We start from the raw sequence: 12,124 nt of genomic DNA, 5'->3' as shown, positions 1-12,124 counted from the left end.
ACAATTCTCTCATAGGTTATTGAGTGACTTTATTGAGGTCACAATTTGCACACATGCAAACAAGAGTGAATGCTTTTAATAATGAAAGCCTCATATGATATGATATTTGAAATTATTAGTTGATGCACATAAATAGAAGATAGAAGGGCAAGATGGGCAGAGGTAGGTGGAAGGACAAGTGCCTCATCTTTCTCTGGGTGCAAGATATTTGATTTACCAACCCCTCCTGTAGGGAATAAAAAAAAACAAGGCACGTTTTTACACAACGCACAATGAATTAAATGATTATGAACCTAATGTGTCTTACATAAGGTCACATATGATCTGACAAAAGTCAGTTCAGTCATCGTCGTCGTCATCCTCGGGGACAAAGATATCATGCTCCTCCAGAAGAGCGGCAAAGTTCTTGCTTATGAGAGTTCCCACATAGAGGAATGGCACCACCACTGCAGTCATGCGGATGAGACCGAAGGGGGTCTAAAAAACAAAAACAAAAAAACATGAAGCTTACATTGAGAACATACATATCCTTCCTTATACATCTGGATTGTTTAGTTGGTTGTAAAATTTAACTTGTTCACTGCAACTGACAGTTATAGACATCAAATCAATTTCAACTTGGGAAGATGGATTAATAAATACATTGAATGGCCTGATTTTTTGCTCCCATTCCGATTCCTTTTATTGATTATTTATTAGTCTGTCTTTTCTTACTTGTGCACTATGTGGTGATAGCTTTAAATCTCATTATACTTATATAATGACAATAAAAACATTACATTCAATTCAATCCTCTGAAAATAATTTGGTCGCAATCTGGGCGTGGCTAAATCATAAATTGTTTTAGGATTATTGATTTAGGGCGTGCCCTGCCTGGTGCCTGTAAATAGCTGGGATTGGCTCCAGCAACCCCGTTACCTTATGAGGATAAGCGATTTAGAAAATGAATACATTAATATTTCCTAATGCGTATCCATAATCCTATTTTAATAAAATATTGAGATATTCACTATATGATTTAATGATGATGTGCCATAAATTGATGAATTGCATGCTGATGTTTCAAATACTACTAACAATAATACAATCCTTTTCCTTTACCAACACGCAAATACATTCTAATTACAAATGTAGCAATTTTCCCAGGCTATTCAACTCAAATACTAATTTTAATAATCGTACGTAGAAAAACTTCCTGATATTTTCTCATTAGTGTAAATACGCGTCCATTGGTTCATTTGAGTAGCGCAAACGAAAATAACCAACGGTGATTGGCCAAAGCAGATGTCGCACAAAACTACGTCCCGCCCCTTGGCAATCTGGATTTTTGCCTTGACAAGACTACCAACAACACTTACTTTATCCGGTTTTGGGAGGATTGCTCCAGTAGACGAAGAAACAGCATTTCGAGTTTGCGTTGCCTTGTTTAGATATGATATCTTTGAGGGGTTGTTACGGCCCAGTAAGGCATAATTCCTGGTGTTCGACCGTAGAAACACCCGTAAAACGTTCATCGCCATTTTTTCAGTGACACAAAATAGTGGGTGGTAAACGTCATACAAAGAGGGCGAGACTAAGGCAATACGACGCATTGTGAGTCACCTGGAAAGCCTGTCATCTCTTGCCGGCCATTTTATGTCAGTGCCATTTGATGAACGCAATTCAAAGAAATAGCGTTAAATTGAAAAAGAAAAATCAGCCAATGTTTAAAACGGATTTGTTTTTCATAAATATCCCCCTTTCACATCTAGCTGGTTTGATATTGATATGTACGGACAAAACAGCGGGCGGCAAAAAATGACGTGTTGGGCGTGTATCTTTTTGATGACGTTGTGGTATTCAATGTTCACCCTTTTATTATAAACGAGGTCGAAGTTGAATGACTGTTTAAATGCTTAAAATCTCTGGAATCAGTAATACAGTGTCGTCACGCCGCACTATTTAATTAACAACATATTTAAGACTCGTCTTGTGTAGTTTAAGAACATTGGATGTCTGACAGATCTGTAAAATTAGAACTCTTTACTCTACTTTTAGTTACCCATTGTGTGAATACTACATTTCTATGCAATTTATATAGGTTCAAGTACAATAATGTTCAACATAGAAAAGGTTTCGGTTGCTAAACAAGCACTAACCAACCAACCAACCTTGAAGCGGAAACGTTAGTTGCGCGCTCTGGCACCGCGAGAACGCGCGCGTACGGGAAGTGGAGAAACGGAAAAAAGGACACCGAAGCTAAATTTGCCAACTTTTAGCCGACGGCTGATAGTATAATGTTAATAAGTCGTGATTTATTTTGACCAAAGATTTAATGCGTTAAACCAAAAAACTCCCCCCGTCCTGCGTGGACGTGCAGTCATCGCTCTTATAATTTCTTCACACGAGCCGGTGACTCCGCCAGTTTTCAAACGGGCAATTCTCCTTCCTCCAGCCCGGCCTCAAAGTCACTTTTTTGTAGCACGGCATTTTAAACGACACCAAGTACACTGAAATATACCAGCACACGCTCAGCTTCGTGGCTTAAAGTTGCTCCGCTGTGGGGGAAAGTTAACGACCGAGGCCTAAGCGACCGACAAGGGTTACATGTGTGAAGACCGCGGCCAAGAAGGCGCTGTTACCCTTAAAAAGGCACAAACATGTCGGCCCAGGCTCAAATGCGAGCAATGCTGGACCAGCTTATGGGAACGTCGAGAGACGGTAAGCATGGCTGCTATTTCTATGGTCCTCTAAAATGTCAGCTCATGTTGTGCGCTAACGTTAGCATGCATGCTATCACGGATGTGTTGGTGCTAGCATTAGCTTCATTGCTAACCTCTCGCGTGCTTACTTTGCTTATCAACCTGTTGGTCACATGGCAGTCGTTCAACTTCATTAGGTATAAAATATCAAAGCGTTACATGTATTATTTTGTTCACGGGTGCGTTTGGAGAGAGTTTATTTTTACCTAGCGCGGTAATTACACCTGCAAGCCTCCCCCATCTTCACCTAAATTATAGTTAGAGATGTTGTGCTGTCAGCATCCTCGTGAAGAAAATCTTGAATTCACACGTGACCAGCCAAATTCCAACTGCAAATAATCAGAAGATTCATTCATTTTCTGTACCGCTTAATCATCACTAGGGTGACAGGGGGTGCTGGAGCCTACCCAGCTGATTTCGGGCACCAGGTGGGGGTCACCCCCGGAGTTGGTGGTCAGCCAATCACAGGGCACAATATCTCGGGGCAATTTAGTGTCCAACCAGCCTAGCATGCATGTTTTTGGGATGTGGGAGGAAACCAACACAAGTCCAGGGTGAAGATGCAAACTCACTTAATTCACAGCAGTGGAATGAAATATACCACATGATTGGGCATCTATCGCCTTCAATGGCAATGAAAAGAGCTAATTACATTACAGCAACTTTCATATAACCAGGCTAAGTTGAGTGTAATAAAATCAATGATGTATCATGACATGTACACTAAGTTCTGTTTTTTCTCTTTTAATAGGAGACACCATGAGACAGAGAATTAAATTCTCTGATGATCGGGTGTGCAAAAGCCACCTTTTGGATTCCTGCCCCCATGACATTCTTTCTGGCACTGTAAGTAGCTCACACATGCTTTAGTTGGAGTTGACACAGTTTCCAGACTACCCTCTGATGTGTTTGATGTCTAATAAGCTTGTTTAAATTTTCTTTTTTGTGCATTCATGATTAATTTTGAAACTAGAGAATGGACCTGGGAGAGTGTGTAAAAGTCCACGATTTGGCCCTGAGGGCAGACTTCGAGATTGCCTCCAAGGAGCAGGAATACTTCTTTGAACTTGATGTGAGTCATTAACAATACCCACACACTCCAGGTCAATTCCTATGCCCTCAAAATGTGAGGTCTCTATATATACAAAGTGCAACCTCTTTAGCCTTTATAGACAAGTTAAATTAATGCATCCTTAAAATCATTGAATTTTAGAATTTCTTGCATGTAAGCCGCCTTTAATGGGGAAAAGAAATGTGTTACTTTGAATGGATAATCTTAAGAAAAATCATTGCATGTGTTATTTCTGAGATACTGTATGAATCAAAGGTACATTATTGGGTTCAATGTCATAAGGAATTAATTCATCCAGTAATGGTTGTTTTATTACTGCCAAACAGAAAAGAACCATCTATTAGTAAATGTTACATTGCTGACACCTACTGGTGAAAAAGTATAGCAAGTCTTGTGCGCTGTACCCTTGATCCAGTCATCATTTTTTTGTTACAAAATATGTTATTGCTTTCTAAACTTGCCCTTAACAAAAGTAGATTTTATCATGGCATCAATATCCCATTGTAAAAATGTTCTTGGAAGCCTTAAATCATAGATGCATCAAAAGAAAAGACTCCAATATATATTTATCTTGACCTATTTTGCATGTTGCTTTTCAGGCTGCCGAGCACCTTCAGTCTTTTATCGCTGACTGTGACCGCCGAACCGAGCTAGCAAAAAAGCGATTAGCAGAGACGCAAGAGGAGATCAGTGCCGAAGTCACAGCAAAGGTGACAACCTCACGCCGCTCGAGTTAAAAAAAAAAAACGCCCAATTAGCTGCATTTGGTGAAACCTCAAATGTCATCTGTGTTTTCATTAGGCTGAACGTGTACACGAGCTGAATGAGGAGATTGGGAAGCTGCTGGCAAGTGCGGAGCAGCTCGGAGTTGAGGGCAATGTTGATGAGGCTCAGCAGATGCTGGAAAAGGTGGAGAAGACCCGGACTATGAAGAAAGAAGCAGAGGTCAGAGGAGAGGATGGCTGAATGAAAAGTCATTTTTAATTGGTTACAATACAATGTTGTTTTTGTCTGTTTGCTTTGTTAATAGGATGTTTACAGAAACTCCATGCCAGCCTCCAGTTTTCAGCAGCAAAAACTGCGTGTGTGCGAGGTTTGCTCGGCTTATTTGGGGCTCCATGACAACGATCGGCGCCTGGCCGACCACTTCGGAGGGAAACTTCACTTGGGATTTATTGAAATCCGCGAGAAGCTTGAAAAGCTCAGGGTAAGCATCTACAACTTTGATAGGGTTTAAGTAAAAAAATATTTGAACCAGTTATGTTGGAAAAATTCCTGAAACACCAGAAGCTATTCCTGATTTGGACTGACATTATTAGTTGTTTTTTTTTTCAAGCAAATCATAACAAAATGTTTACTACACTTGTTTCTATTTAATACTTTGCCCATCTGAAAAATGATGTGCTTTTGTTCCCACTTTCAATGCAGAAAGCAGTTGTAGAGAAACAAGAAAAACTGCGAACAAAACGCAGAGAGGAACGTGAACGTGATGACGAACGGGATCGGCAATGGGAATTGGAACGGGAAAGGGAACGAGAGCGCGAACGAGAGCGGGAACGGGAGCGAGAACGAGAGCGGGAGCGAGAAAGGGATTGGGAGCGGGAACGCCGGAGGTAGAGTGTCACCCTTTGCCACAATCTTATCCTGCCATCAGATGGTAGTGCAGTCGTATTTATACATTGTATGCTCATTCATGCAGGTCGCGATCCAGAAGCGGAGAACGACACAGGTATAACTGCTATACTTGAACAGTTAGTCCAGCTCGTAAATTCATCCAACTTTTGAAATCTTGATGTTTTTTTTCTCACGCTGAAACGTAGGGAGGGAGGCAGTACGTCTTCCCACCGGTCCAGACGCCACCGCTCTTCTCATTCTAGAGAGGAGGGCGGGGACCGGGATCGAGAACGAGAGAGGAGGCATCGACACAAAGAAAAACACCGCTCCCACTCGCACTCTCACAGGCACAAGAAAAAGAGGTAGGTCTCATTGTGAGCTGCCCATGATTGGCAGAATAGATTTTCATTTAAAAATTAGATCTTGGAGCAAAAAACTGAGCATCACTTACATCTATTTAAATTTAAATTAGGTAAATGTTTTACATACAAATATAGTTGTGCTTTTAAAATGATTAAGATTTATGATTTTACAAAGTTGCTAATTAGTAAAATCAGCCCCCCCCCCCCCCCCCATCACAATTGAGTCTTCATAGTTTCATCGGAATTTGTTCTAAATTATCAGAAGCTGATTTGCATGAGAATCAAGCATTTTTGTGAGGATAATGCCAAAATCGCCAGAAGAGGGCAGCAAAGCGTTATTGTTTCTGGCAACTCATTCCGCCAGTATCACAGATAAGATGGTATGGTTTAGCAAAGTAGGGGGGACAGCACTGATGAGACGCTATTTTTGTTGTTACAGGTCCTCCGGAGAAAGATCATCGCACACCCAAGACCTGGAGCTCTCGCTCCCCAAGGAACAGAGTCAAGAGCAGCCTGCAGAGGAATGGGGCGACAGCAGGCCGGATTTCAGAGACTGGGAGGACAAAGAGAGGTCCACCTCTCCAGACATGGCGAGGGAGATGCAAAGGGAGCAATCGCTGTCCTTAGAGCGGGACCAACATTCCAGCTCCGAGGAGCGAGAGTCGGGAGAGATTTGAAGGGGACAAAAAGGAGCTGGGCGGAACACGTCTCTTGATGTCAATCTATTGTTAATAGAGACATTGGCTCATATTCAAAGTGGCATGTCTACATTTAACTGGGTGGAACGTTACATTGGGGATGAGGGGATGTTGTCAATTTAACAAGGCAAGAGCATCTTTTATGTTGACTTCACATGAAGTTTGTTTTGTTTAATTTGGAAATTATTTTGACCACGTGGAGTGTTTTAAATTTGCTTACAAGTGCTGATTTTGTAAAAAAAATATTTTATCATTAGTTCCATGTTTTTTCCCCATTAGCACTGTTGAGTTTCAGTAGAAATTCCTCATTTGTGCAGGGTTTGGAAAAATCATTCCCTAACCCTTGCTGTCCATTTCTATCCGGGAAGAAAAACGGCAAATCTAATCGTTTACTTTTGGGAAATCTGCCAATGGCATTCAATTGGGGTATAATTTAAAATGCAGAATGTTGAAAGTTTGTGTAACTTCACTTGTCATCAAACTGACGCAGCTCAGTGACATGCATGTTTTCCATGTTTACATCCGGGGGTGCTGAGGGGGCTTATAATTTGCTGTGCTGCCATAAAGTGTAATAAACTTTTGCTTGGTATGAAATGTTCAGTGCAGTTAGGAGCATTTTGAACAATTTAAATGATTTTTTATGCTTATGATGGACCCTTGTTGGTTCAAATCATTTTTTGCCATCCAAAATTAATAGTATACCTTGTGATCATGTTATATAGTTTGCAGTTGGGTTTTGACTTTGCTGTAATGCCGTTTTTGGCCTTTAGGGTGGCATTGATTTTTGAAAACGGGGGAAACGCTATGACGTCACGTCTTGTTTGAAAAAAACGCGCGCAAGATAAAATGGCGCTGTCGGGTCACAACTAAAACTATTAAAAACCCAGACTTTATTGCCTGCCGTCACCAATGGTTCGCTATGTCGTTGCTGAAGCCATTTAATAGGATACCTCAGTTGAACAGCGCTGCGATACTGGTAGGTTTTACTTTGAAGCTTTATTTACATTGAAAAGTTATTGTTTGAATTCAACGGGTGCAAAGTAAGTTGTGTCCGGTGAGACAACAAAAGTGGGGCCACTAAAAGTCGTTATTTTACATGACATCTATATGTAAAATCATCCTTCTACCAGGTGGGAAACATTAAGCACAATCAGTACTCATTTTTACAGGTGGTGCTTGTACCAAATAGTGCGTATTTCAGTTCTAAAAGTAAACACTACCGCTTCCGATCTTCCTGTTTGGAGTTTGCGTGTTCCTCCCGTACCTGCCTAGATTTTCTCTGGGCTAATTCATTCATTCCTTTTTGGTGTACCGCTTATCCTCACGAGGTTCCCGCGGGGTGCTTGAGCCTTTCCCAGCTGACCTCAGTGACACCCTGAATGTGTGGCCAGCCAATCGCAGGGTACAAAGACAACCAGTCACGCCCACACTCATACCTAAATGCAATATAGGGTGTTACAACAACCTACTCTGCATCTTTTAGGGTTAGGGTTGTCATGGAGACAGCCCCTGCCTCATAACAGTATTTTAACACTATTTAACCCTAACCTTAAGGATTAGGGTCGGGATAGATTTAGAGTTAGGTTTAGGGTTGAGGGTAAAGCCATTCTTCATCTCCCAAGGAGGTTTGTGTTAGGGTTAAAATGGGGTTAGCGTTTGGCTTAGGGTTAGAATAGGGTTTGAGTTAGAAATCCAATATAAAAGTAATGAGCTAAAAACGGTTGGTTTTCCACATAATGCATTTTCAATTGATTTTGAGCAAAAACATAGTTTCTAGCACCTCTTTATGGGTCCTTAGTTTGTTTCTTACATTGGGGGATAGTAAATAATGACATTTCATGCTGACTTGTGTTTTTTTTTTGTTTCAATTCAGCTCGTAACGCAAGAAGAAGAGTTTCAGCAGAGAATAGCCGAATCTCTAGTGAAGGAGACTGCAGTCACATTGAATGTGTGAGTTGTGCTTTATCCCTCAAACTGCTGATATTACCAGAAAAATGTATTTTAATAGCCATTTTCGAGTCTCTGGCTTACTGAGCTGTGACAGTGTTCCGATTCAATAAAATCAACCATTATCGCCATCACAAAGGAACTAATTGTTTTATGCTGCATTAGTTCTAGCTTGTCCAATGAGCTGTATTTATATGGCTCCTTAACGGCAGAGGGGCCACTTTATAAGATCGTGGCTGATGGCGGCTTGCAAATGTGCGCAAAGTGCCCCATTGTGCGTAATTATGGGTTCTCAATGTCTTGTTCAAGGACACATTAAGACACTCTTCTTATCCGCCTACTAAACTGCGGCTCTCGTAATCCTAATCAATTGTCAAGTGAGTCCAGATTGGTCAATGTTAGAGTTTGAGGAGTTTTCTCGTATATACGCCAGAATCGTAACAAAAAAAATGATGATTGAATCAAGGGTACGACTTTTGTGCGTACAAATGAGCCCTTGACATGCACGAAACCGCAAGGTGACAAATACGAAACGCCATAACTTAAAACAATGTGGCCGATATGGTCATTTATTTCAAAATAGAGAAAGGATAAACAGATGAAACACTACACAGAATATATTTTGACATCTATGAATACAATTCAAGAAAAAAAATAACTTTTGAATCACTGAACAAATGGAGTGGTTTGTTGTGTATTTATTATTATTTTTTGTTTGTTTTTGAAACAGGAGACTAGCAAGAAGTCTGCCTCTGCCCTTTGAGCAACAGCCCACTCGACCCAGGATTGATCTGGTGGTTTTTATCATCAACCTTAGTTCAGAGCTCAGGTACATTTTGTTAACATTATTTCAAAAATAATACATTTAAAAAGAAAAACACACAAAAATGTATTTTCATATTTGTGCCTTTTTTTACCCACAAATCACTGTTTCAAAAAGTTGTTAAAAGAAAGTATGAACTCGGTATACCTCAAAAAGTGCTGAATTTCCAAATGCAAGACTGTCAGTCAAAAAAATCTCAATCTAGTAGCTATTTCAAGGTACATGTCTGAAATTGATTTCAGCTTTATTTTTTACGTGAACTGAATTTGCGATGCCGTCATTTTACTCTGTGTGTCTGGTTCACAGTCTCCAATCTGCCCAAGATTCCCTCAAGTATTTGGACCCTTCTTATTTCCTTGGAAAAGTCTGCTTTGTAGCAACCAACGGTACGTCAAAAAGGACAAAACTCACCTCTGTGTCAGCATTTCTCCTATTTGTGTAGTGGTTTGCAAAAGAAATACTTTGTTTCAAAGCTTTTTCCACATAACTTGCAACTTGTAGCACGCAGCGCCACCTTGCCACCAGAGCGCCTGGATGTCCTCAAAAAGCTGGCCGCGTCACTTTGCTGCACGCTGCTGTTTGCCGAGGACCAGGTTGGTGTCATTACACACAGAACAGTACGCATGCCTACAAAATGTCTGTATGGCTTATTTTAAATGTTTTCTCACCTACACATCAGTCTTTTGACTATGAAACAATATTCATTCCACTACGTTACACGTGATCCAGATGTTTTCTATCCCTTTAAACCACGTGTCATAGTGGCGGCCCGGGGGCCCAAATGTGGCCCGCCGCCTCATTTTGTGTGGCCCGGGAAAGTAAATCATGAGTGCCGACTTTCTGTTTTGGGATCAAATTAAAATGAAGAGTATATATGTATATTAAATTTCCTCATTTTCCTCCTTTTAAATCAATTATTGTGATTTTTTAATCATTTTTTCTGTGTTTTTAGTTAAGAAATCATGTTGTAAAATCTAAAAATATATTTTAAAAAAGCTAAAATAAGCATTGCTTTAGATCTATAAAAAACTGAATATTCAGGGACTTTAATCCATTAATAAAAAAAATCGAAATATTATATCTAAAATAGTCTGGCCCACGTGAAATCAAGTTGACATTAAAGTCTGACACCACACTGTTTCACTAATTGAATACAATCAATCCATTGAGAGTATTCTGCTCTAAAATTGTAAAGAGAAAAAAAAGCTTCTTTGAAAAATGTCTTGGCTGACATTTGGAATGCTAACATACGATCTGTTAGTCTCTTGACATTTATGAAAAGTAGGTAGGAATATTTCCGACGGTTGTCTATACCTTTGTTCAAAACAAGGCTCAGAGGAGCTTTTAGTGGCTCAAGAGTTATCGCATCTTTAGAACTCCTTGGCTTACAAGTACAGCCCCTGAATTTTGAAGAATCGCTCAACTTGAAGCATTTGTGCATCAAGAAAAAAGGAAAATAAATAAACCACAAGAGATCCTTACCCAAATGAATATAGCAACAAAATTGAACTTTAAGTTATTATTCTGCTCAATTGACTTTAGTTGCTCCCCTATGACGGCATTGTTAATATTCTTTCCCCTGCAGACGACAGATGGTGCGAGCAATGTCTCCGAGAGACTGCTGACCATTCTGAAGGTGTCGGCTGGTCTCGTTCCCATGACGACGGCACTTTATCTCTCCAACTTGACAATGTGCACCGTGCCCTCAGAGACTAATGAAGTGGATTTTGATTAGTGACCCTCGCCAGACTGGTATGCTCTCTGACTTGCATCTGTGTGTTCTCTGCAAATGGAATCTTCTGCCACTTGTGCTATTATTTATTCATGCACTGCTTCCACTTCTCATTTAGGTAGTTATCTTTGATTGTTCTTTAGAATAACTTGTTTTAAATTAACTGTCTATGTTCACTGTTTACAATTCAATACAAACATTATTTGCTCAGTTTTTTTTATACCGTCTCCCCTTCTTTATTATGTGAGGTGTTTCAACTCGGTTACCTTATTAGGCTAAATGTCACATCATTAAATAAATAACCTTTGCTATAATGCAGTCACATTGTCGTAGAAACATGGTTAGTTTGTCTGTATTCAGCAGTCAAATAGAAAAGCAAACATTTCCACCTGAACTTGATGTCTTCCCTTGAAGAGTATTAAGTAATAAACCGCAGTGCAGTGGTTGAGGACCCTGAGGGTAATTGTTGATGTTTTTTTTGCCCCTTGCCACATCTTTATCCTACACTAATGCACGTGCACACTATTAATGGTTTTCATTATGGCAATTATCCATCTTTCATGCTCGCATGAATTTTTTTATATAGAGGCTAATACTAATAATTAAAAAAACATTCTGAATTTTATTTAACTCCTATGGTCAATACATTGATTAGAAGACATTTGAAAAACATTATTTAAAAAAAAGTTAAGTTTAAATTGGAAATGGATGAAGAAAACTTTTCCAATTTACTAATAATCATGCATGCATTACCTTGTGAATCTGTACAAAGATGGAATATTAAGCTGAAAGTCATGTAAGGTGAGAACATAGATTCAAATATTGGTAGGAGGATGAAGTTATCTAAGTCATTTAAAATAAATGACTCAATCAGACGAGTGCCGTGTTGTTTAGGCGCCTTTTGTAAATGTCAGCATAAAGTATTTAAATGCCCTTTTGTTCACATTAGTCTTGTCCTTTTACTTTGCTCGATATGTTTGTATTTATGTGAGAGGAGCATGAAATAGTGTTTGCTATTTTATATTACATCCGAAATGCACAAGCTTCCCCGGGGAAAGAACTAATTTTTTTCAGTACATTTTATCGTATTTTCTTGCATATAAGCCGTATTTGTAACAAAAAAAAAAAGATGGCT

General features: G+C 39.6%; 3 protein-coding genes across 3 annotated transcripts; 2 read left to right on the top strand and 1 right to left on the bottom strand.

The window, feature by feature from the left end:
* Positions 1 to 12: 12 nt before the first annotated feature.
* On the bottom strand, positions 13 to 1,724 carry LOC144198269 (essential MCU regulator, mitochondrial-like). Its single transcript, XM_077719187.1, has 3 exons — positions 1,359 to 1,724; positions 308 to 477; positions 13 to 226 (listed from the first exon to the last, which is right to left on the bottom strand). Exons 1-2 carry the CDS (start codon positions 1,590 to 1,592, stop codon positions 340 to 342), a joined length of 372 nt encoding a protein of 123 aa, XP_077575313.1. The 5' UTR covers positions 1,593 to 1,724; the 3' UTR covers positions 13 to 226; positions 308 to 339.
* Positions 1,725 to 1,829: 105 nt separating this feature from the next.
* LOC144198268 (putative RNA-binding protein Luc7-like 1) lies at positions 1,830 to 7,081 on the top strand. Its single transcript, XM_077719186.1, has 10 exons — positions 1,830 to 2,700; positions 3,493 to 3,587; positions 3,715 to 3,813; positions 4,413 to 4,523; positions 4,615 to 4,758; positions 4,844 to 5,020; positions 5,242 to 5,426; positions 5,513 to 5,542; positions 5,634 to 5,789; positions 6,229 to 7,081. Exons 1-10 carry the CDS (start codon positions 2,640 to 2,642, stop codon positions 6,464 to 6,466), a joined length of 1,296 nt encoding a protein of 431 aa, XP_077575312.1. The 5' UTR covers positions 1,830 to 2,639; the 3' UTR covers positions 6,467 to 7,081.
* A 236-nt stretch (positions 7,082 to 7,317) lies between these two features.
* pane1 (proliferation associated nuclear element) lies at positions 7,318 to 11,209 on the top strand. Its single transcript, XM_077719210.1, has 6 exons — positions 7,318 to 7,463; positions 8,361 to 8,437; positions 9,165 to 9,263; positions 9,564 to 9,643; positions 9,759 to 9,850; positions 10,843 to 11,209. The coding sequence occupies exons 1-6, from the start codon at positions 7,407 to 7,409 to the stop codon at positions 10,990 to 10,992; spliced, it is 555 nt and encodes a 184-aa protein (XP_077575336.1). The 5' UTR covers positions 7,318 to 7,406; the 3' UTR covers positions 10,993 to 11,209.
* The last annotated feature ends 915 nt before the right edge of the window (positions 11,210 to 12,124 follow it).

This window comes from Stigmatopora nigra, chromosome 6 (assembly GCF_051989575.1).
Source record: "Stigmatopora nigra isolate UIUO_SnigA chromosome 6, RoL_Snig_1.1, whole genome shotgun sequence".
In the NCBI taxonomy this organism is placed as follows: domain Eukaryota; kingdom Metazoa; phylum Chordata; class Actinopteri; order Syngnathiformes; family Syngnathidae; genus Stigmatopora; species Stigmatopora nigra.
The sequence above is the reverse complement of the archived record's forward strand: the minus strand, read 5'-3'. Positions and strand labels throughout refer to the sequence as shown.

Bases quoted from the DNA above. Each gene is read 5' to 3' on its own strand.
- LOC144198269 (XM_077719187.1), bottom strand. From the start codon at position 1,592: ATGCGTCGTATTGCCTTAGTCTCGCCCTCTTTGTATGACGTTTACCAC. The intron at 478-1,358 runs GTAAGTGTTGTT...TTTGTTTTTTAG, and splicing joins TCCTCCCAAAACCGGATAAA to ACCCCCTTCGGTCTCATCCG.
- LOC144198268 (XM_077719186.1), top strand. From the start codon at position 2,640: ATGTCGGCCCAGGCTCAAATGCGAGCAATGCTGGACCAGCTTATGGGA. The intron at 3,814-4,412 runs GTGAGTCATTAA...GTTGCTTTTCAG, and splicing joins AATACTTCTTTGAACTTGAT to GCTGCCGAGCACCTTCAGTC. The intron at 4,759-4,843 runs GTCAGAGGAGAG...CTTTGTTAATAG, and splicing joins CTATGAAGAAAGAAGCAGAG to GATGTTTACAGAAACTCCAT.
- pane1 (XM_077719210.1), top strand. From the start codon at position 7,407: ATGTCGTTGCTGAAGCCATTTAATAGGATACCTCAGTTGAACAGCGCT. The intron at 9,644-9,758 runs GTACGTCAAAAA...TGCAACTTGTAG, and splicing joins CTGCTTTGTAGCAACCAACG to CACGCAGCGCCACCTTGCCA. The intron at 9,851-10,842 runs GTTGGTGTCATT...TTTCCCCTGCAG, and splicing joins TGCTGTTTGCCGAGGACCAG to ACGACAGATGGTGCGAGCAA.